Source organism: Halichoerus grypus, chromosome 5 (assembly GCF_964656455.1).
Source record: "Halichoerus grypus chromosome 5, mHalGry1.hap1.1, whole genome shotgun sequence".
Lineage (NCBI taxonomy): Eukaryota > Metazoa > Chordata > Mammalia > Carnivora > Phocidae > Halichoerus > Halichoerus grypus.
Window position 1 is genome coordinate 91,172,240 of NC_135716.1, and position 24,296 is coordinate 91,196,535.

The window sequence follows — 24,296 nt, forward strand, 5'->3', positions numbered from 1 at the left end:
AAGGTGTCCTGTGTTTGGCCAGCAGAGAGGAGTCCGGCGTGGGCAGAGGTTGAGTCCCGGAAATGAGTGACGAGAGGAGGAAGGAGAGGAGGTCTGAAGCCCCACGTGCTGGAGTGTGGAGCTCGGCCTTGATTCCATAGACCCAGTGTTTGCAAGCTGTCCTTCTTGGGATCTTAAGAGCACTTTAGAGGCCTGCCAGGAGGTCCTGGAGGAAGGCATGCTGAGGGCCACAGCGTTCCCTCGCTTGCCTCAACCGAATGTTTTCTATATTGGGCAACAAAAGATTTTGCATGGAGAAACTGCCCTTTCCCCTGCCCCCTCCAAGGAATGTTTGAAAATCACTGTTGCAGACAATGGGAGGGGGAAATAGAGATTTTCAAGCAAGGAGTGACACAATGAGGTCTGGGTTCTAGAAGGAGAACACCACGGAGGCCAGCAGGAGGTTGATGAAGCAGGTCGGTCCTGCGGTGGAGAGCCCAGGTAGGAGAGAGCTGTCAGGCCAGGGCGGGTTGGTGGTAGTGCCTGGAAAGCAGGCCGGGGGGTGCTAGAGACGGAAGGATGGGGAGCACCGCCACGGAACGGGAATCTACCTACCGGGCGCCCTGAGGCCAGGGCTCTGGGCGGTTCCTTGCATCGGGGTAGGGAGAGAGGGGGAAGGAAAGGTATCAAGAGCGTGCCAAGTCCTGCTTCAAAGCCTCTGCTTCCCCACTGGTGGCAGCCCTGGTTGTCTTTTCTACTGTTTTTGTCAATTTTAGTCAAGGAGTCCATCCTTCATGCAGAATCTTACAGAGATGCTCAGTCATAAAGCACTGTCCGTGCTGAACCCGGGAGGGATGAGGGCCGGGGGGAAGCCCATGGGGTAGTCATTGCAAAGGGCCCTGGACAACAGCAGGTCTCAGTGAGAAAGAGAGAGAAACCTAGCGGTCAGTCAAGCAAGAGGAGAAACAGGAAGGAAGGCATCATGGAACCCAAGGGCGGAGAACGGGTCCAGAAACCTGCTTGAGAGAAGCCTTTGGTGTGATGGCGGAGGTGGGGATGGGCGGATCATTGGTGACATTTGCTAAGTCAGTGAAGTGTGGGAGAAGGGCCAGAAGCCAAACTTCAGGGAACTGAAGAGTGAGGGGGCATTGGAAAAAGCATAAAGCAATTTCTAGAGGTTTAATTGGGTATCATCACCAAGGACCAGTTGCTCTACAGGAAGGAGGTGGTTCGCTGTAAATCTTGGGTCTTCAACCTGGGCATGGGAAGGCTTCACCAAGCCATTGGGGATCGTCCCACGAGAGTAGAAGAGTCTCTGGCTGCCACAAGTAGAAAGCCACAGTGGTAGTCAGCCTAACTCTGAGGAAATGGAAAGTTCTGAGGTCTCGGGCACCCATTTGCATGTCTTCCATGCCATTTATGTGGAAGGGGTGCTTTTTTTTTTTTTTTTTTAATATCATTGATGTCAAGTGACTATAATTGGGTTTACCACAGAGCCCCTGTCTGGCAGATAATACAGGCACAGTTCCCTGTGGGTGTGTTCCTCTAGGCTAGGGTGGCAGAGCGAAACCCATTCCTTTCAACTCCTGCCTCGTAGGACTGGCCTTTGGGGAATGGGAAACTGAGGCAGCAGCTGTCCCCTTCCTTCTCGAGATTTGATCTGACAGGTGGTGACTGGTGGAGAGACATTTGCTTTCACTTTGCCTGCGGAATTTTGTTAGAGATTGTCTTACCTGTGTCTTATTTCCAGTGTGCACATGGGGCTGGAGAACATATCTCAATTATAGGTACATTTTTGAGTATTTCTTAGCATTGGGGTCAGCGCCTAGGCCACCGTGTAACTTTGTCTCTCACGTCTCAGTGGGGGTGGGTCCTACCACATCTGCAGAAAATGTTTGTAGTCCTGTTGCTTAAATGGAGTTCCGGGAGTATAGGTCAGGGCTAGACCTGGGTAAGTGATGTCAGGAATGATATTCCTTATTGACCTCTGGGGGTCTAATCCAGGGCATCACAGGCTGCAAACAGAGCCCTCTCTGTCTCAACTGGGATGGCAAGCCCCTTAGACTGCCTGGGTCTAGCTACCTTTGAGTTCGCTTTGTGACATTCAGGAGTTTCTCTAGTCCTCAGATCCCCTGGGCATGGGTTGGATTTTTCTCCCAAGACAAGTGGGGAGGTGCCTTCCCTGTGGTTAGCACTACACAGAAGGCACGGGTAGTGGGAATTTGCTGATACAGTTGGGATGGGGGGGGTGAGGGGTGGGGTCCGCATTCACCCAGAATGCATCCGTTTTGTTATTTGTTTTCTTAGACAAAGAGTTCACTGTTCGGCTGGAAACAGAGAAGCGGCTGTACACGGTGGGTGAGCAGGTGGAGTTCAGATGCATCCTGGAGGCTCAGAACGTTCCTGACCGTTACTTTGCCGTCTCCTGGGCCTTCAACAGCTCACTCATTGCCAGCATGGGGCCTAACGCCGTGCCGGTCCTCAACAGTGAATTCGCCCATCGGGAAGCCAGGGGCCAGCTGAAAGTGGCTAAAGAGAGCGACGGTGTCTTTGTGCTGAAGATCTACCACCTCCGCCAGGAAGACAGCGGGAAATACAACTGTCGTGTGACAGAGAGAGAGAAAACGGTCACCGGGGAGTTCATCGACAAGGAGAGCAAGCGGCCCAAGAACATCCCCATCATAGTCCTCCCCATCAGTAAGTAGAGAGACATGCTGCCGCCTTCTCCTCCCCCTGGTCTGGTCTGTAGCTGGCATCATTGAAGAGAAGTCGGGGGGACAGATGAGCTGTGTGGGCAGAGGGGAGGGCAGGGCTCGTGGAACTCAAGGGTTCCATCAACGCTGGCAGAGAAATCCGTTAATCTCTCTCCCTTCTCTGGCTCGCCTGCCCACACTTAGCAACCCCCCCAGTCATGCAGAGCATTGGGGTGTGTTTGCAGGCTGGAAGGGGCATCCCAGAGCCGAGTGTTAACAGCCCTCTATAAACGCCAGCTGTGCCAGCTCAGCTTGGAGGAAAATCAGGAATCCAGGAATGGCTGTTTGCTCCCACGTGGGAATTAAATGCCCAGAAGTGGGCAGATGCCTACCTTGAAATCTCACGAGGGTTGGTCTTTTATGGGAGAATGTTCAATCATAAAGCACGTTATTTAAAAAGATTTGCTGTCTGGGGTTTTTGGGCATAAGGGTTGCCATTTCCCTAAGGGTCTCTTCCCTATTGAAATTGTGTTTTCAAAAGTCAGTGGGTGGGACCTCTCCTGTCTTCCTGGAGCATAGCCGTCCTCTTAAAGCTTAGCGGGTTTCCGAGGCTATCTATGGCTGGGCTCCTGTCTCCACGGAAGCTGGCCTTGTCTGGGTGGAGAGCGGTTGTGGCTGGGGACTCGGGGCACTCCCTGAGTTTGCTCCTACTGGGTTTACTCATCCCCTAGATTCAGGATGTTATTAACATCTCAGTTCTCTTCATAGTTCTGTTTTTAGTAAAAAGAGAATTAAAGCGTATCATGCCCTGATTTTAAACAAGACAGTGAAGTTTTTAAACTAACCTTTAACCTTTTCTCAGCTGCTCAAACTGTTCTTTCCCTTAGCCTTGTAAAGGTTACCTCTACGTTTTGATTTACACTTTTACATTTTTAATATAGTTCTCCTCAAGCGAGAAGGAAAAATTAGACATAGGGGTGTTTTGCCACTTCTTTCTTTTCTCACCAACAGGATTCCTTTCTTTCGCACTTACTTATTTATTTTTTGAAATCTCTCACACACACCTAATTATCTCAAAATTATTTTGTTTCTTAGACTTTTTTCAAAATTTTCCTTGCAATGCCTAGCATGGTGCTTTGCGTAGGGTAGGTGCTTGCTGAGTATTTGTAGAGTTGAAATTGTTGAATTGAATGCCCACTCTCTTGACTGTTTTCTGTCGGTTTGTGCTTGCCTTAACCACGGACTCTCTCCTTTTAAATCTGCAACTAATTCCTCGTTGTTTTGTAAGGATCCAGTGAAGGGCAGCCACGCTGTTTTACTCCCCTAGATCTTTTGTACTTTAGAGATGTCCCCCCACCCCTTCCAAGAACTTGTTTGATGATCTGTGGCCTGCTGTATTGCTTTTCCAGCAGATAACTGGGTAGTTAAAGTCCCTCAGCACCACCAGATCCTGCCCCAAGGCCACTTGGGTAAGTCTACCAAAGTACAATGATCACATCGGGAATGGTGATAATACCTTGGATTTTAATGGCGCTTTTCCTTCTAAGAGCCCAAGTACTTCTGCATAGATCATTTCTTTCTCTGCTCCCACCCCTGAAATCCCCGTAGAGGCCCAAATCATATCCATCCCATGAATGGAGAAGCGAGAGCACCATGCAGAGAAGTGGCCCAGCCAGTTCCGTTAGTGGTTGAGCGTGCGTGGCATTAGGAACACTCGCTTCTCACTCCAGATCCACTGCTCTGCGCTTAGCCTGTGCTGCATCGCCCACCTCCTAATTGGAAATTTCACTGGCGCCCATGCAGTCAGATTCTCAGTAGTCTGTCCTAGTTTTCGCTTAATCCAGAGAGTTTTAAATTGTCGGCTGCCTTTTTCTCAGGCCCGGGGACGCTCGGATCTAGTCTTAACAGGCAAGGCTACACCGGGTCTGTATCTGCCTTTGCCCAGTCCTCCGGCCTGGTTTCTCTTCTCAGGGGTCCGCATCTGCCCCTGCGGTTCTTCCAAGCTGGCTCGAGCAGCAGAGCCCCAAGCAGCAGCCCCCATCGTAACCCAGCCAGGGCTTCTGGAAGAGTTCACTGGGGCGACAGTAGGGAATGGCAGGGACGCCCTGCACGTCATTCTTCTGCCGGAGGCAAGCGAAGGGATTTTTTTATCTCTCGATGCGGAGTTGTCCTTTCGATTCCCCACATGGAACGATCATACTGGGGATGAGTCCGTAACCTAAAGAGGAATTATTAGTAACGAGGATGATAATGAGACATAATTATCTCCTCCAATACTGTCACTGTCGTGACCCCAAGAAGTAGGAACTCTTAGTGCCTCCGTTTTGCACATGAGAAATGGAAGCATGGGGAGGTTAAGGAAGAACCCCAAGATTACAGAATTAGGAAGCAGTAAAACCTGGGCCTAGAGCCCAGGTCTGCCTGCCTCCAAATCCATGCTTTTAGCCTCTTAGTGCTGTAGATGGTGGCTAAGCAGGAGCCTCCTCACCTCCAGAAATCATCTTGGTATGGCTCCCGGGGGGGTTGCCCTCCTGGGAAAATTCCTCTTTCCCACCCTGTCCAGACGGATTTTTCACGTGGAACAAGCCAGTGCAGAATGGATAGCAGGCATTCTCAACATAGCACGAACTACCTGCCGGGGCTCGGTGCTCATCTTTGTCTGTTTCTGCCTGTGGGAGAAATACAGGGGAGAAGAGATCGATTCGAATGCATGGTTATGGGTGTCTGCTGGTACCCCCTCCGTGATTGGGTATGCCTCTGAATCTGGGATTTGATTTAATTGATTGATTTTAAATTGTTGTGTTTCATGTGGGTGGTACCCAGAAAATTGAAGCCGAATTAGTTATGGTACTTTGTATTCTTGTGCGTTTTTTAAAACTCAGTATAGATAATTACACAAAATAATGTACGCATAATTAAGGCAGATTTGAACATCCAGGGTGTTTATCAAAACAAAAGTTATTGGCAATTGTAAGTTAATCATGATCATGGTGACCACCTTTTGGAAACCTCCTGTGTGTTAGGTGATTTATATACATTGTCTTGTTTCCTTTTTAATCTTTAAAAAACTGCACAATATAAATACCACCGTCCCTATCTTATAGAAGAAGGCACGTAGAGTTGAAATAATTCGATTGAGTGACGTCATGGAGCTAAGTGAGTAGCAAAGGAGCCAAGGGAGTGAGTGGATCCTTAGCCCAGAGTTTGACTGGCAGGAGGTTTTAAGGTCGAAGCAGTGGAACCAGGGCTGAATGTGGGCGGCAGGATGGAGAGCCGGTGGCCTTGGTATGTTCCTCTGCTTAATGAAAAGGATGAGCGCTTACTCCCCACCCCTCTGTGAAATGAGATGCTTGTGCCATTATTACCCGCACCCAAGCAAGCTCATGTTTCTCTTCCAAGTACTTCCCATCATTTTTGGGCTGCTTGCTAATATTGCCCTGAAGAGCTCTAAGGGCACATTACGGACGTTCAGCGTTTACTTGCCTGCCGTAGCACTGAACGGCGGGAAGATTGAGGTGAAATAGAATTCCCGAGTCACTCAGCTTACTGAAACTCCTGAGCTGAAGAATCCTTGAACCCTAGCTGAACAGATTCTCTGATAAATGCCTCTATGCCCCAAGTGTAAGGTCATCGTGTTGTGTTTCTTAGGTTCTGATGCGGTCTCAGGTCTTAGACCCTCCTTATCCACACTTTATCCTGGTACCCAGCAAAGGGCCTCCAAGGTTACGGATCTTAAAATCCTGGGGAGCAGTGCCCAGAACCAGCCAGGGTTGCGACAGTGAGTGTCAGAGGGCTTTTATCCTCCAAGGGAACGGCACCTGCATAGCATGACCTCTGCACCCGTTCTCCTTTTTGCGTCTGCGGGGAGGGTGCAGGAGGGGCCAGAAAGCCGCAGTGTGGTGCTCTGTCCCTCTTCCCAGAGAGCAGCATCTCCGTGGAGGTGGCCAGCAACGCCAGCGTCATCCTGGAGGGTGAGAACCTGCACTTCTCCTGCAGCATCCGCATGGCGGGCCGGCCGCAGGGCCGCTTCTCGGTCGTCTGGCAGCTCGTGGACCGGCAGAACCGCCGTAGCAATATCATGTGGCTAGACCGGGACGGCACCGTCCAGCCCGGCGCGTCCTACTGGGAGCGCAGCAGCTTTGGGGGCGTCCAGATGGAGCAGGTGCAGCCCAACTCGTTCAGCCTGGGCATCTTCAACAGCAGGAAGGAGGATGAGGGCCAGTACGAATGCCACGTGACCGAATGGGTGCGGGCCGTGGACGGCGAGTGGCAGATCGTCGGGGAGCGCCGGGCCAGCACCCCCATCTCCATCACGGCTCTCGGTAAGTAAGCATCTGGCGGTCTTTCTTTTCTTTTTTTTTTTAAGATTTTATTTATTTGAGAGAGAGAGAGAGAGCACAGAGGGAGAGAGAGAAGCAGTCTCCCCACCGAGCAGGGAGCCCGATGCGGGGCTCGATCCCAGGACCCCGAGATCATGACCTGAGCCAAAGGCAGACACTTAACCGACAGCCACCCAGGCGCCCCCAGAATCTGGTAGTCTTTCTGTGGGGCTGTGGGGAGACTGCTTCCCTGTCAAGAACCTTATCCCGACTTTTATCAGAGTCCTGGCAGGAAACGGATGGCACCTTCTGAAAGATTTAACTGAAGGGACCGTTACCGAAGTGCAGGTAGGGTTGACGGGGCAGGGGTGCACGGTGGGGCCCCTGGGGACTGGTGGCAGCTGGGAGGCGCTCACTATTTCTGTGTCCACGTGGTAGGCGTGAAGTTAGAAGAATTCTGGTCAGGGGAGCGAGGCCACCCCCAGGAGTGGTGGCCCCAAGTGGAGGGATGTGGTCACTGCCAAAACTGGCCCCCCAGAGCAGAGCCTCTCTCGCCTGCCCCCAGGCTCTCCTGCTCTGCAGCGCAGGGCAGACAAGGGTAGAAAATCCCCCTTTCACCAATTTATTTAGCATTTTCTATGTTCCTGGCTGAGTCTAAGCACTTAAGCTTAATCGTCCCTTTGAATTTTCACCTAGCCAAGAGCTAAACCCGATTTTACAAGGAAACTGAGTGAGACGGCTTAACTCATTTGCCCAGGACTACAGCTTTTAAATGACAGACCCAGAATCTGGACCAGGGAAGGCAGGAGTCTCTCAAATTTTTTTTTCAAAGCCTGTGCTTTTGTCTCGTCCTCCGTAAGTCACCTCCTTAGGAAAGCCACTTCCTCATTAGGATGAAATTAAAAGATACCTTGAGATTTGCTAAAACCAGAGAATTAGATTTGCTTCTCACGGGGCAGTTAAGGAGGCTTCTATCAATGTTTATCTGCCTAATATAATAAGTATATTAAATTGTAAAAGGCCAGTCTGCTGCCTGTTTTCTTGTTAGGTCTTCCTGTTTATCAGGACAGCTGTGACATCATTTGTCCTTAGTGGCTTTGTGTCCCACTCCCTGGGACCGTGTTGTCCACTCTCCTCATAGGTAGAGCTGGTGGTGCTTTTAGACACAGTCCCGTAAAGATGGCAGCCCCAGCTGCTTTTGCCCTCAACAGAGTACTCTATCCTCCCCGCCCAAGATTAGAATTACACATTTTTTTTCTAAAAGCTTAATCCCCAAGATTGGTCCTGCTTCTTGCAGTCATCGTATTGCTCAGATTTCTGTCTGTGGAAGCTTCGTCCACTGGTTGAGTTTGCCGCCCGGCTCAGTCAGCACCAGTGTGGACCTGGGGATGGCACCTGTGGGGAAGCGTCTGGCTGTCCGGTCACGGGCATTCTTCGCATACTGTGAGGTTAGGGACGTCCAAGGAGTGGTTAGCATTCATCAGGAGCGCTTCTCTAGAGGTCACCTCACAGAATCCGCTAATCCCCTGAGATTTTTCCTCCTCACCATAGGTCTGTGGTTCCCACAGTCAGGGTCACCAGGGGCTCTGACCTGGGATTCTGGGGCTTGGTTCTGCTTCCCTGTTCTCTACCCCTGGGGCGCCTCTGGCCAAAGCCATAATCAGGGCAGCCCAAGGGATATGGCAGGGAGAGTGGAGGGCACCGTGGCTTCAGGTTGCCTATGACCCACACGAGTTTTCATATTGGTGCAGTTAACATATGGCTCGCTCTCAGCAGGCGCCCCGGGGCGATAACAGGTGGGTACCTCCTCCATCTACCCCTGGACCATCGTGATCATTCAGTTAGAGTAAGCCGGCTGCTCCGTGCACCATGATCATGGCGTGTGCTCTGTCAGGTCTGGACAGAGTCCCTTGCTTGGAGAAGCTCTCTCCCCTTCGGGTGTTGAGGCCAGGAACCCTTGGTGTGTGTCCTCTCCCCGAGGTCCTATGTTCCACCACCCTCAGGGCAATGTATACTGCATGCAGGGGTCCGAGTGACCATCACAACCACTTCAGGCTTAAGGATGGGTCTCTGGCTCTTAACTTTTTTTATTTTAAGGATACATAAAGATAGCTTATGAAATCCAAATTAAGGATCCAGAGTTTTCAGCAAATTATGCCGACCTATTTGCTGACTTAACCTCCCTACACAAAACCAAAAGATTCATTCTGTGCCTGGTCTTTTACCCACAGAATTTAAAGTACTTTCCTTTATGTGTATTTTGTTTCTTCAGCTAACGACGTATTTAACAAAACATGGCATGGGCCGGGTACTATTCCATGCCAAGTATGTTGCAAATATTAACTCATTTCATCCCCACAAGGACCCATTTTACGGATGGGGAAATAGAGGCAGAGAGAAGTGAAGTAACTTGCTCACTGTCACACAGCTAGAAAGTGTCACAGTCGGGCATCAGGCTCAAGGGTCTGTGCCTTTAACCACTTCCCGTGGGTAACGCCACCTGATAAGAGCCCTGACTGCCATCGACAAGCAGCTTGACCGTGGGCAATTTATATAACCTCTCCGTGCCTCTGCCTCGTCCCTAAGAAACGGATGGTGCTCCTTCTTGTCCTACAAGGTCATTTTGAGGACTTGGTGAAGTGTGGCATGAGCACGGCAGTTGGCACCATGCCTGGCACACGGCGCTCAGTAAGTCCCAGTTTTATGAGCAGAACCAATGTATTAATATTAAGTAGTGTTTCAAGGTGAAGGAACTCAGGTAACCCCCGCTGAGGAGTTGGTATCAGGGATTGGTCAGCTGCCTGTCCATAAGGAGTACTGTGACGGCAGAAGCCCACCTCACCCCAGGTCCCCACCTGCTCAAGGTCAGGCCACCTGCTGTGGCTTCCTCACTGCCCATCTCCCCTGGATTTCACAAGGAAAGTGGAAAAAGGATGGGTGAGCAAGCCTCCACTGGGAACATGGGACACGTCCTCCCATCTGCCTCCCCGTTCTCCAGCCCCAATGCGCTGCGGACCAGACAGAGGAGGTGTCGGGGCTGGGGGCTGTGTCCACCTTGCAGGCAATGAATGAAGTTGGCTTGGGGGCTTTTTTCTCCTATTTTAGCATGGGATCCCAAGACTTCTGGGAATGGCTCTGCCTATAAACCTCACTCCCTGGGAGGGGGCTGTTGGGAGGCAGATCGACATGAAGGTTTCATTGGGAAGGATTTGCTTAGTGCTGCTCAAGGAGAATTGCGTCTGGCCTCTGTCTGTGGGGTCTTGTGATCTTCTGGGCTCGTGCTTCCATGTAAGAGCTAAAGTAACCCTGGCCTGGGCATCAAGAGAGACCCAGAGCCTTGGCTCTGCTCCGCTAGCTTTGCCAGTAGCCCCAACACTGCGGCACGCTGCCCTGAGAAAGCCAGGTGTCTCCCCTAGCTGGAGTCTCTCTGCTCTCCCTCCAGAAACAGGCTTTGCGGTCACAGCCATCTCCCGCACGCCGGGCGTGACCTACAGCGACTCCTTTGACCTGCAGTGCATCATCAAACCCCATTACCCGGCCAGAGTCCCCGTGTCAGTGACGTGGCGGTTCCAGCCGGTAGGCACCCTCGAGTTCCATGACCTGGTGACCTTCACCCGGGACGGAGGGGTCCAGTGGGGGGACAGGTCCTCCAGCTTCCGAACTCGAACGGCCATCGAGAAGGCCGAGTCGAGCAACAACGTGCGCCTGAGCATCAGCCGAGCCAGTGACACGGAGGCGGGCAAGTACCAGTGCGTGGCCGAGCTGTGGAGGAGGAATTACAACAACACCTGGACGCGGCTGGCCGAGCGGACCTCCAACCTGCTGGAGATCAGGGTGCTGCAGCCAGGTCAGGGGCTGGGCGCGGGGGCGGGGCGGGGGGTGCTGGGTCGTGGGCGCGTGCCCCGGGTGCCAGGCTTGCAGGGACGGAGGGGGCCATCGAGCGCTTGGCCGGCCTGCTTTCTCCGCCTGGAGAAATTTCAAATCTGGAGGTGGCTTGGCTGCAAGATTGCCATTCGCTGGCCTGGCTGGTCAGTGGCTGACTACTGCATTTGTTTTCTCCCTCGGGTTGGTTGGTGTTGTTGTTTTTGAACCATTCGAGGATCAGTGGCAGCGGTCGGGTCTCCTGCTTCTCAGTCCTTCAGCGGGCGCCTCCTAAGAACGAGGACCCTCTCCTGTCCAACCAGGACACCGCTGTCGGGCCTGGGGAACTCACCACTCTTGCGGGACGTTACCAGCATTTCCCCCATTGTCCCTATAATGTCCTTTGTAGTTTTTCTTCTTCTTTTTTTTTTTTCTTCCGAACCAGGATCCAATCAGGGATTACAAACCACTTTTAATCGTCATGTCTTTTTAGACTCATCTCCTGTAATCCTTGAGACAGTAGGCGTGGAGGAGGGACCATTGTTCCCTGTTGGCCGATAAAGAATGTTGAACGTGAGAAGGAACATGGGAGGCACTTACTGAGTATCTCCCTCGTGGCAGGTGCTTAGGGTCCCTGGTTTTATGATGCTTTCACAACAAGCTCAGGAAAGATTCCACGACTAGCCCAGGGTCGCCTAGCTGGTAAAGGGTGGAGGGAGGGTTTGAACCTCTTGTGTGCCTTTCTCCCATGCCCTTTCCTGTGGGGGGAAGAGAGGAGCAGGACACTCTGCAACCGCTCCTTCATTGGACCCTTTTCCTAAGTATATGTGCTTTTATGGTGTCCCCGGTGTCTGTCCCCCCTCCTGCTTGGTTGGAAGCTGGTGGAAGGTGGAGCCCAGGCTGCAGGTCCTGTTTAGCTGCCGCCGCCGCCAGACCCCCAAACAAGAGAGCACAGGCACCCACTCGGTGAAGGGAGGTGGGGATGAGAAGTGACTCCGCAAAGACGTTTTTCTGACTTTGTGACCTGCCCACTTTGCAAAGATGGTTTGAACACCTGGCAAAGAGGATTTTTCTGCCCACTCACAGCCGTAGTTCGTGTCCAACCTGGTCTGCTCCACCACATCATATGGTCACAGTGGTGTTGTCTGAACTTTTATCCTTGGCCTCTTCTAACCCCATAAAAGCCCTGTTCTGCACCAGAGTTTGGGACAAGCAAGTTGTATAAATGATGGGAAGGGGTTCCTTGGTCAATTACAGCCTAAGCCTGGGCAACAACAAGCTCAGGGAAGATGCTGTGCTGCTTAAGTGGATTTTTGGGTTAATGGAGGGTTAACCAGAGACCCCATTTTGTGTGACCTCTTGTTGTGGAAATGCCAAGGGACACACTCGCCTGCCTCACTGACTAGGACGTTCTGATTGTAATTGCACATTTTGTGGTCTCCTCTGGCCCTCAAGGTCGGGTTGTGAGCCACGGTGCCTGTCACATGGTTCTGCAGCTGTAGAAGGTAGGCTTAGCACTGACCCCAGGACCTTGCCTGACATTGCCTTTTTGAATCAGTTCCTCATACTTGCTTGTTTCCATCCCTATCTGGAATCTAAGGCTGGAGTACATAAGGGAAGGCTTAGGAATTAGCTCATCGAAGTTCAAGTTATTTGGATTCTGATTGATTTGTGGGGTTACTAAAGAGAATAAGGGATATAAATGTGTTAAGTACCTCTCGGGTGCCGGGCTTTGTGCTTACTAGCACCTATGTTTTTCTTAAAAATTCATCCAGCAGTGAAACAAGGTAGATGTTTGTATCCCCGTGTGGTTTCTCTGCGAAGAAACCCAGGCTCCCGTTGCTTAGGAGGCACGATGTGGCAAACCAGCTTGTCAAGTGGAAAACCGAGATGGCAGCTGCTGGTGGGCCTTGGTCTCCTCGACTTGCGGAGTTCTCTCCATTTTCCATCACACCATCTCATTCCTCCTGGGTGGAAAATGTAGCTGGAGAGCTAGGGGGTGAGGATCTGCTCTGAGGACCGTCTCGGGTCTTTGTGGCTTGTGCTGAATTGGTTTGTGCTTTCACTGTTGAGAGAGAAGGAGCTGCACTGGTGTGGGAGCCTTGGGAGGGGCTGTTGGTCACGTGGCCGGTGCTCAGAGGTGAGCAGGAATGCACCCCAGAGGCCCTCTGGAGGCTGCAGGGAGCCTGGGTGGGTGCTGGGGCCGCACGCCACCGCCCGGGGAGTGGCTGACGCACCAGGGAGAGTGCATCCCTCTTAATGTTACCATCTCTCCTCTGTTAAACATTTATGCACTTAGCCCTTCGTCTTTCCCAAAGAGCTTCATGCTCGTTTTTCCTTTTTTCCCCCACACACTCCCGGTTGGTGCTGCGCCTTCATAGGGGGGAAGTAGAAGTGGAAAATACGGGGGCTGACTGTGTAAGACACTCGGCGTGTGTGATCTCATGTTGTCTTCACCCGCTAACCTGGGAGGAGGCTCTTGCTGTCCCACTTTCTCAATGAAGTAACTGAGGCTCAGAGAAGTTCTGACTTGCCCAAGTCAAGGAAGTGGTGGGTGGGGGGTGAGGGTTGGGATTTGAACCCACGTGTGCCTTGTTAAAAAGCAGTGGGGTTGGATGACGAAAGGGGGACTTTGACTTTCTTTAAGGCCATATAGTTGGAGATTATGCTTTCTGCATTCAGTTAACAGCCTTATTAATGGAAGAAGTTTCTCTTTGGAGCTTGCTGGCATGGCGGAGTCTCAGCCCGGGTGGTTGTAGTAGTAAGAATAGTAACAACGACACGGCAGCTAATCTTTATGGAGCATTTCTTGTGTGTCCGTCACCATCCTGAATGCTTTATACGCAGTAGCTTACTTGGTTCTTACAATACCAGCTTTCACCCATTTTATAGACGAGAACACTGACACAGACCTTAAATAAATTATCTAATGATCCATAATAAGAGGCAGAAGCAAGATTTAAATCCAGACAGGTAGTCTGGCTCCAGAACCCAAGCTCTTAATTTTATTATATTGCATATTTTCGAGACGAATATATATATATATATATAATTTTTTTTTTTTTTCTTCTCAGGAATCCTCTTTGGTACCAGGTACTTTTATTTGACCTCTCTTCTCTCTGGTTTACCATCCTTGATTTCCTGACACCTATTAGCAAATACTTAAATTTGTTTTTTTCAAGTGGGGTCACGAGGTACCCGTAGAGGTTCTGGTCTGCTAATGGTGTAGGAGTTTAATTTATGCCTCCTCTAACTCCCGTTTCTTCAAACTTCTGCCACAAGATGGCTCCTAAGATTTGGGGATACTAGAGCTCAGAACCAGTGCTGGCTTCTCTTCTTTCTGCTCTCCCTCCATTCCTTGCCCCTCAAAACAGGGCTTCTTATCCCTGCTCTGGTGTTTTCCCTAGGAGCATCCCCCACCACCTGCCCCCACTGGCCCTTTTAAGAATATTTTGTCAAATATTCTTATTCCAACAGAATCACAGAGAAACCCAGGGACTGTTGGCTCTCTCGTGCTGGTCCACGTATCAGCCTTTCACTGCTCATGTCACCTGCTCCCAAAGGGCTCTGTGTGATCTGTGCCCCAGGCCAGTCCTTGCTGGGGCTACCTGCTGACCTGACCACATCACAGGTGTTTGATGCATTAAAATCTCTGGCTGGATGGCACGATTGATTGTGGATCTATTAGTGACCATTCTTTTTACCTACTTCCTGCTCCATCTGCACGTCCCCAAGGAAATCTTCAAGGAATGCCATCACTCCCATTTTGTTGATTTAGCTTAGCCTGACTCCCATCGATCACAGGGGGTGACCCCCAAGGGCCTTTAGGCAAGACTTTAAGCCAGTTCAACATATTCGATTCTTCGCTCTTAATCAATTCTTTTTTCTTTTAATTTCCAAGCATCACGTTGCTTCCTTCTGATTTTCTTTAGCACCAAAAAACACCCTCCAATTACATATCCCTAAATACAGAAGCAATAAGGGAAATGTCAGCACTCATTTTCCAAATGTTTATGACCCTCTCTTGGTCTGGCTATTAAATATTGCACATTCGGATTGACAAAGCAATAAACAAGCTTCCAAGAGGAGAGTCTCCGGTGTAGAAAGCCGACTTGTCAGTGGGTGTATTCTGCTGGGATTTTACTGATGGGTAGTCAGGATGAATATTTAATACCCTGTGGATGCTGCCAAATCTGTTTTCTCCAATTTCTTATTGCTGACCTGGCAGATTGGGAGGGCTGAGCGCTTTTTTTTTTTTTTTTTTTTTTTTGACTTGCATGGGTCCAGGGCATGTGAACAGTGGCTGTCCTTGTCACAGTCTGGTGAGTGACAGCCCGCCTCATCCTAAGTGGGATTGGCCCCTACTTTCTTTTAGGAGAACCTGGGGTTCATTCTCCTCGCATGCCGAGTGCATGTGGCTTCTGCCTGCTGAGTGCTCAGAGACAGTGAGCAGGAGTGCCAGAGCCCTAGGGGAGTCCCCAGCCCTCCCGCACCTCCTCAGGCCCCGTTGTCATGGTGACGCCAGGTGTACCTGTTTGCAGTCAGCGCAGAAGGGTCACTGCTCTGTCTGCAGACAGGTAAGACAGACAGGGCATGTCTGCGTTACTCCTAATTAGCTGTTTCCACTTCCAAACTTTTGCTCCTTTCTCCTCAGTCCTCGCTCCCACTGCCTTCTGCAAGCATGTTTGAGCACCTACTGTGTGCCAGGTTCCATGCTGGGTGCTGCAGCTGCAGGCAGGGCTGTGTCCCCGTTCCTGCCTGGCAGGCTGTCCTGCGGCTTGGGAAGGCGGAAGCTCGGGGAAGAGTCACAAGGGTGGTGGGAGAGCCGGCTTGGGGGATGTGCCCGAGGAGGGAATCGGGTGGCGTGGGCGTGGGCAGCGGGACAGTCCAGGCTTGGAACAGAGTGTACAGAGAATATCATGGAGGGAGGAAGCAGCACGCATGTTTTGATATGACTGAAGCATCGGGTCAGGGAGGGCTCTGGCCCCAGGTATGTTGGCGAGGGCCAGGGGAGCCCCTTTTATTTATTTTTTATTATTATGTTAATCACCATACATTACATCATTAGTTTTTGATGTAGTGTTCCATGATTCATTGTTTGTGTATAACATCCAATGCTCCATGCACAACGTGCCCTCTTTAATACCCATCACCAGGCTAACCCATCCTCCCACCCCCCTCCCCTCTAGAACCCTCAGTTCAGGGGAGCCCCTTTTAGACACCACAGCGTGGAGGGTCATCATATGTGCTGGTTAAAGCAAGGATAGACTAGGCCGCCTGGGTTTGAATCTGGGCTCTACCACTTATCAGCCGTGTGACCTTGGCCAGTATCTCTCAAACTGGGGGTAATGATACTTATTTCATAGATCTGGTGGGGAGCAAGTAGTCAATATTTATGAAGTGCTTACAACAGTGCTCAGCACATAGAAAGGCATCTATAATTTGTTAAATAAGACATTTTTCTCTAAACTGAGCAATCAGGAGTTCTGCTCATGCTCAGATCATATAATCCTTTTTATAACAATTTAGAATAGTCCCTTTACTACTATTAAAATGAAATTCCTAGACAGTATAACATTCCTACTCACATAATCTTTAAAAATTGTTACAGTGCCCTCATTGTGGAATAAAGGATGAATTTTTTAAAAAGTAGTTCATAACACAGTGATGTGTTGTAACACGTCCGTGCTCAGGGACAGCTATCCTGGGCAGCCACCCTGCTGCCCTGTCCCTAGAAGTACCGACTGAGCATCAGGCCCCTCTGCCCAAGCGGCGCTTCTGTCCCCTACACGCTTTCCGAAATCCTGAGCAGCTCTTGCAGCAATGCCAAACAAAACAAAGGAAAACCCTCCCTTCATTTCCCTGGTATATATTAAAACCATGCAAAATTAAAAAAAAAAAAATATTGTGGTGATAGTAAAATGAAAATAGGTTCTGGGCTCAGGGACAGAGTTTTCCCCCACATGAATGTCATTTGAAAGTCATGCAGGACCCGAGGCAGAGGTTTGTTGCATGGAGCCATCCCAGACCTGGGTTTATATCTATCGCTGGCTCTCATCCACAGAACACCCCCCGCCCCCACTTCCAATCAATGCGACAAGGAAAGACCTGCCCACAGATTTCCCTGGTGTCCCTGGGGGCATCGCTGCCCTGCTGAAAACTGCTGTCCTGAGGAGCCACAAGCAGGCCCTAAGCTGGGAGCAGCGAGCTCCTGTTTGCGGCTTAGGAAGCTCCCCCTGGTGCGGGCGGGGGCTGGAGAGCTCCCGTGCAGGCTGAGTGTAAGGCTGGGCAGAGCTTCTAGGGGCTCAACTAGGGCATGACCGTGGGGAGAGCGAAGAGCACAGGCTTGGGGTGTAGGGACTGTAGGGTGTAGTAGCTGCTTGACTAGCAGGTGTCTTTGCCGTCTCCTTCTCTGAGAGAGGGTGGGACGGACACACACACACACACACACACACACACACACACCACACACCCCCCCCATTCATTCCTCCCCCATAGCTTTCCCTTCTTGGCAGACTTGCTTCCCTCAACCTGACAGACGTCTGCTGGCCAGCCACTAGCCCCCCTCTTTGCCTCACTCTTCTGATCACTGTCACATGTCTTTAGTAAAGCACAGTGTTCCTTCTCTCTCCTCTCCTCCTTCACTGCCTGAGTCTCCTCACTGTCCTCTGGCTCTGCGCACCCCCTGCACAGAAGCTGCTCCATCCTGGGTTACCCGCGGCCGCCTCAGCACCACACCTGTGGCTTCTCAAACTCCCGTGTGCCTCCGACTTCGCTGGAGGGCTCAGGAAACTGCCCCTCGCTGCCCCCCCCCCCGCAGCTTTGTGACTCGGTGGTCTCAGCCAGTCCCCAGGGGATGCTGATGCTGGAGGGCCCCGGAGGGCCCCCTGAGAACCGTGGATGGGCAGCGGCTGGTACGCGCTCCAGGCCCCTTGCAGTGCAGCGGACGCGTACCTTTCTGACTTCATCTGCAGGACTGACCACTTGCTCTCCCCGAATGTGGTGCACAGAGCAGTTCCCACCTTTGCTTCCCTATCCCCTCTCTCGTGGGTGCCCTCTCGCTCCCCTCCTGTGCCTGGGCAACACCTACTCACTTGTTTTTCAAGGGCTGAGGTCCGACATCACACACTTTGTGAAATGTGCAGTCCCTCCCGTCGCAGTCAGGATTCAGCGCCTCTCCTTTATCTTCCCATACCTCCAAGAGATCAGTCGCCTCTTTATTCAGTCATCCGTTTCTTAATTTGTTTAGCAAATGGTTGGGTCACAGTCCCTGCCCTTCAGATGCTTATAATTTCATAGGAAAGAAAAGGCCTTTAAAAAATGAACCTCAACGTGAGGCGGCCTGTAAGAGCTCTCGCAGGGTATAAGAGAATCGTTACTGATGGAAGAAAGGAGTTCTGGGGGGGGGGGTGCGCACAAAGCAGGGTCCGCAGGATTGGGGGAGTTGGCCGGTGAAGCCACTGCTCCCCCCTGCTGCCGAGTCCCCCCAGATGCCTCTCACCACCCGCTATGCGCTGTCTTCGCTGTAATGCAGTAGCCTCTCCCAGAATGCCACACCCATGATCCCGCCCGATGAGAGGCCTAGGAAGGGAACTCTCCAGATGCACAAAGAAAGGGCCCGTCCCTCAAACCGGGCACGGCCTGGCTCCAGGAGCCTGAGGCGCCCCCTGGAGGCAGCACCGGCGTGAGCCTGAGCCTGAGCCTGTGCTAGCAGGTGGGGCCTTGCCCGGCAGCCTCTCTTCCTGCCCCTTCCTCCCGCTGACTCACTGTTGGGGATTAACCCAGCCTCCGCCCCTGGCTTTCCTATGACCTGTGTGCGGTTGCCCTCCCTAAATCCATTCCTTCACAGGGGCCCTGTCCAGGGATTCTCAGGCTCTAAGGTGCGCAGGAATCACCCAGGGATCTTGTTGTTAGAGGCAGATTCTGAGTCAGTGGGTGGGGGGTGGGTCGGGGAGTCTGCCTTTCTCACGGGTTCCCAGGTGACGCCGGGCCTGGGCCAGGGGCTGCACATTTAGTAGTAAGTTGGTCACTTAGTTTGACAGTTCTGGATCTCATGGTGTGCTTTGCATGTGGCACCGAACCCAGAGACCAAAATGAAATGGAAATAGTAAAAATGTATTGCATGTTTATGTTATACCAGGCTCTGTGCTAAACTCTTTCTATAGACTGTTGCGTTTAGCCGCCACAACACTGCTATGAGGTGTTGTCATCATGTAGATGAAAATTCCTCCAGTCCTAAAGTGGGCTGTGTCCCGTTTGTTGTCGTCTCCCACCACCCACCCCCACCACCTCAGCCTCTACGGAGGAGGATGGTGCAAGCATGCTTCACAAGGCCCAGGGCAGTACTGGTCAGGACTCCTGAGATCTTCCTAAGTAGGCATGGGGGCTGACAGCTCTCCTGGGCTTCAGGCAAGGCCCTCCCTGCCCTTGAGATGGGGGAGGAAATTCCAAGCGCAGAATAGGAGCTGACCCCTTGCCCACCTGTCAGGCAGGCACCAAATTTCAAAACTGCCTCTCTTTCAAGCTTTTCAACACTTCACAATATTTTGACATGGGAAGGAAAGAAAAAATGGAAATGCTTTAAAACATCTTTCTTCTTTGGATTTTTGTTCTCAGACCACGTGACTGAATTGAGGCTTAGTCATAGGATTTCAGTTTAACATATGCAGTTACTATAGCAATTGAGGTTTCCTTAGTAACAGTTGCAAAAATAATCCAGCCCCAATTAATAATACATTTTAAAGCTCTTTCTACTCCACACTGAACAACCCAGTTTTTTGGACAAGAACCAGATAATTCAGGTGGTATCATTTGTGCTGATATAGATATCATTTGCATGTGGTGAATTGGGTTGGAAGGGAATGAAAAGGGAGCTGGTTGTTTCAAGTGTTGTAGGAATCAGATCTGAAAAGTCGACTGGCAAGCTAAGTGCATCTAGTTTGCAGAGCTGGGAAGCTTACTGGTAAACCCTGCCCTGGATTCCCATGTGCCCTGGAGGACTTTGTCTGTTTGAAGAAGGGAGAAGGCAGGGGACTGGGCTTGTTCACAAGAAAGATGAAAAGAAGGGTGGGGCATGGGATGTAGGATTTCTCTCTCATGTTGGTGTGTTTGTTTGTTTTTTTTTACAGAGAGGGGAAGAGCGGGTGGGGAAAGAGGGGCAGAGGGAGAGGAAGAGAGAGAATCTTAAGCAGACTCCGAGCCCAGTGAGGAGCCCTTCACTGGGCTTGATCTCATGACCCTGAGATCATGACCTGAGCCAAAATCAAGAGTCAGACGCTCGACCCACTGAGCCACCCAGGCGCCCCTCATATTGGTGTGTTCTTGATGGCTTGGGAAGGTCTGTGGGAATGTGAATTCAGCAGTCATTTGTGAGGAGTGTCTCCTGACTCACCACTGAGTTACTTGTTCTTAGAGTTGCTTTTGCAGTAATGGCATTGGGTATCAGATCCCGCCATCCCTTGGCTTGCTGAATCCTCTCTGCCATCCAGAATGTTTATCTGTGTGTGACCAAGGTGTCCAAATGACTGTCTGGGGCTTTCAGAAATTTCAGTTGGGGTGTGAAAAGCTGCTTTCACTGTTAGCTCCCTAGGAGGAACTTGGAGCTGCATCTTTTTCCTTCTTTAAAAAACTTTTTTAGTAGGGGGACAACAGTGGGTAGGGGAGAAGCACAGCCAGGTATAATAAGGATGGAGTGGGTATGATCCCAGGTTACCTTCATAAGATATATTTCCTTAGACCTTGGCTTCTTGCCACCTTAAAGGTGAGCCCAGTCATTGATTAGCAGGTAGGGTGGCACTCTGGAGTCTGTCCTCCCTCTGGTTTTGGAGCAGGGTGGCACTCTGGAGTCTGTCCTCCCTCTGGTTTTGGAGCAGGGCGGCGAGGGGAAGGACACTGGAGTTAATCTGTTCTGTCCCATTGCTTGCCACTTTCCTCTCAGCCTCCTCCCTCTCTCTGCCCCAGGAAGATCACCCCTAGCAATCCTTTCAATACCTGCTACCGTTATTTCTCTGGCACGCTCTCCCCCATATATCCCAGCAGATATTCGAGTACTTTCTGAAGCCCAGGCACCGTGCCAGGCTCTGGGGGGTGCCGCAATGAGAACGTCCACTAGGCATGATGGTGGTGTTCTTTGGGGTATCCCCGGCACTTAGCATCAGGAGGGGCACACTCGAAATATTTGCAGACTTCCAGAAAAAAGGTTGATCTCTGCCCTCAAGGCGCTCACAGACTAGGGTGGAAGAGAGACTAAGGAAAAAGAGTCGGAAGATATGTAGAGGGTGCTGATGCTAGCAGTGAGAGGGGCTGCCGGCCCAGGGTGGGAAGGAAGAAGGGGGTGGAAAGACGAGTGCACAGAAGGGCCAGAGGGGAGATGGTGGAAGGAGACAGGCAGAGAGGACAGCTGAGCAGAAACCAGAGCTCAGGGAGGAGGTGCAGGGGGACTGGGGGCGAGATGGGGGGGGCTGGAGGGGTGAGTCGTGGAGATGAGCCAGGACAGTTGGGCGAGAGCCAGATCCTGGGGGACTTTGTACTGTGAAAAGGAATTATTTTTTCCTTATAAGCTATAAGCAGTTGGGAGCCATTAAACTTTCTAAGCAGGGAAGTGATTGGGCAGATCTGAGTTTTCGCAGAGTCCCCTGGAGGCTGCGTGATAGGAGGGGAGGCAGGGAGGAGGCAGGTGGAGGGATGTTGGGGTGAAGCCGGCTCCGTGCCGCCTCCCTCATGCTGAGCCCCGCTTCGGGGGAAGCCTGGCCGCACTCAGTCCCCCGGGAGCTGTGTGGGGCTCCGCTGCTGAACTGCCCCACCCCCTTTCCTCTGCAGTGACCAAGTTGCAGGTGAGCAAGTCGAAGAGGACCCTCACCCTGGTGGAAAACAGGCCCATCCAGCTGAGCTGCTCCGTCAAGTCTCAGACCAGCCAGAACTCGCACTTCGCCGTGCTGTGGTACGTCCACAAGCCCTCCGATGCCGACGGCAAGCTCATCCTGAAGACCACCCACAGCTCGGCCTTTGAGTACGGCACCTACGCCGAGGAGGAGGGCCTGCGAGCCAGGCTCCAGTTCGAGAGGCACGTGTCCGGGGGCTTGTTCAGCCTCACGGTGCAGAGGGCCGAGGTCAGCGACAGCGGCAGCTACTACTGCCACGTGGAGGAGTGGTTGCTGAGCCCCAACTACGCCTGGTACAAGCTGGCCGAGGAGGTTTCGGGGCGCACGGAAGTCACCGTGAAGCAGCCAGGTAAGGACCCAGGGTGCGGCCGTCCTGGGCTAGCGGCTTTCGTGCAGGCAGACTGCCCGGGCGGGGGGCGGCGGGGCTCTGTGGGGCCCACGCTGGGGGTGGGTGCAGGCATGCAGACCCTCACCCTAGTGCCGTGCGGACTGCTGGCTTTGCCTCGGGCGCGTCCTGGTGCTGTAGGGCCAACTCAGGAAAGCACCCTCCGCTCTGCCGTTGGGGACAGCATCTTCCTCACCAGGTGGTGCCCCAAGGGGTGGCTGTGCTGGGCAGGAGGCCGCGAGGCAGGGTCCCTGGGGGCTCCTGCATCTCCTCCTGGGTTTGCAGGTTGCACCCTGGATCTCGGGCTGGTGCCGGCTCCATACCCAGCATTCTCGCCTGGAAGGCACTTTCTGGTCTCCCTCGTCTGCTCGCCTTTCTTCCTTACCACCCATTTCAGCCCCCCCGGGCAGGGGGGGAGCCCTTCCTATCTCCAGAGCGGACCACCCCTCGGCCCTGTCTCAGAGCCTGTGGGTGCAGGCCTCATTCTGCTCCCCGACAGACCAGGGGTGGCGCCTGACCTCTGTAAGCACGCTTCCTACCTCCGCAGGACTCCGTTCCATCCACTGCAGGGCAGCCCTACTCGTTGAAAAACCCTCCTCCACGTAATTCCCCTCCAGGTTTTAGATCTGCCCCTGGAACAACCGAGAATAAGTTTGGGTCATATCTTTTCATGCGTGAAGGGGGCCCCTGTCAGTCTCCCCTTCTCCTTGTTAAAGAGCTCTAGTTCTTTGAACTCCCCACACGATGTGGCCTTTAGCTCCCTCTCCATCCCTCATTCCTACATGGCCTACAATCTATTGTGCTATCCTGTCCTTCCTGATGGGCTGGGGGTGCTCTCTTGTATTGCTAAGACTGCCCCGCTGCAGGCTTCTCAGCACCTCTGTGACACTTATGTGAACCGTTCTGCGGGTGCATTGCCCAGGAAGCTCTGGTCTGCATTATCCCTCTTGGTTTTTCCAGAGACCTCAAGCCAGTCCTTGGGGCTTTTGAAAACTGACAGTTGTCATTTGGCCCACAGATGTTCTTTTAGGTTTCTGTTCTTCCTGTATGTTTTCAGTTTTGGTCACTTTCTCTGCTGGGAGGACATGATCCCCCACCCACCTCGAGTTCCCCCTTAGTTGCCATTCATCCTTTGCCTTTGCTCATTTGTGCAGAAACTAAGAGATTCTCTGTGGATCCTAAATTTATCAAGGGAATTTCCCCATCTGAGACTACAGACTTCCAGCGAGCTAACTGGGCCAACGCACAGGGCTGCACGGATGTTTGTCAAAACACATTTAGTGAGATCTCTGTTTGTGGGAATACTAACACTGTAAACAGGAAACTCACAGGACATTGATTAAAACACATCCCTCCTTTTCAGTGATTTTTTTCGTTTCGTTGTTTTTTTCTTCCCCTGCTTCTAGTTCTTTTTCTCTACGCACCACCCCTCTCCTTCTTTTCCTGATGAGAAAGAATATGCTTATAGAGCTTTTGGAAAACACACAAAAAGAGAAGAAAATAATCTTTCAACCCAAAGACAACCAGAGTTAATATCTTCATACATACACACGCACATGCGCATATATGTATATGTATATTTTCGGGAGACTGGTTATTTAAAAATTTTTTTAAGGATTTTATTTATTAGAGAGAGGGGGTGAGCGAGGGGAGGGCCAGAGGGAGAGAGAGAATCTCAAGCAGACTGCGCTGAATGTGGAGCCCAACTCGGGGCTCGGTCTCATGACTTAGAGATCATGACCTGAGCCAAAACCAAGAGTTGGCCACTTTACCAAATGAGCCACCCAGGCACCCGTTTTTTCTGTTATTTTAATTTTTTGACCTTTTAATTACAGAAGTTACTGCATTGCATGGTAAAACATTCCGACAGTTTTGAAGTGTAAAAAAAGTAAAAAGTGCTCTGTGCATGGCCCTCCCCCCCTCCTCGGGTATCACTCAGGAAGTGTCCTTCGCCAGGTGCTTGTATGCTTTTACAGTTTTGTGGGTTTTTGACCTCCCCCCCCGGTCCAGATAGGCTCATCAGGACCTTTTATGAAATTACACGCATGTCGTCAGGGCATACCATCATTAGGGACACTTTTTTCTCTGGAAGAGAATCTGATTGGCTGAGTTTTCAAGTCACAGGTTCTATCAATACCAGGCTTCTCTTTACTAAGGTCAGATCTGTTCTGTTCCCACC

The 24,296-nt window shown here is 51.6% G+C and overlaps 1 protein-coding gene across 2 annotated transcripts in view; it reads left to right on the forward strand.

The window, feature by feature from the left end:
• The window catches only part of IGSF3 (immunoglobulin superfamily member 3), a 90,872-nt gene that overhangs the window by 56,905 nt on the left and 9,671 nt on the right, over nt 1-24,296 (forward strand). Inside the window, exons 5-9 of one of the 2 annotated variants that reach the window (XM_036091800.2) lie at nt 2,287-2,676; nt 4,082-4,141; nt 6,593-6,994; nt 10,434-10,838; nt 21,671-22,081. In XM_036091800.2, the coding sequence (XP_035947693.1) occupies nt 2,287-2,676; nt 4,082-4,141; nt 6,593-6,994; nt 10,434-10,838; nt 21,671-22,081 (1,668 nt within the window). The remainder of the gene's footprint in view (nt 1-2,286; nt 2,677-4,081; nt 4,142-6,592; nt 6,995-10,433; nt 10,839-21,670; nt 22,082-24,296) is intronic. The other variant, XM_036091801.2, reaches the window with a different exon arrangement.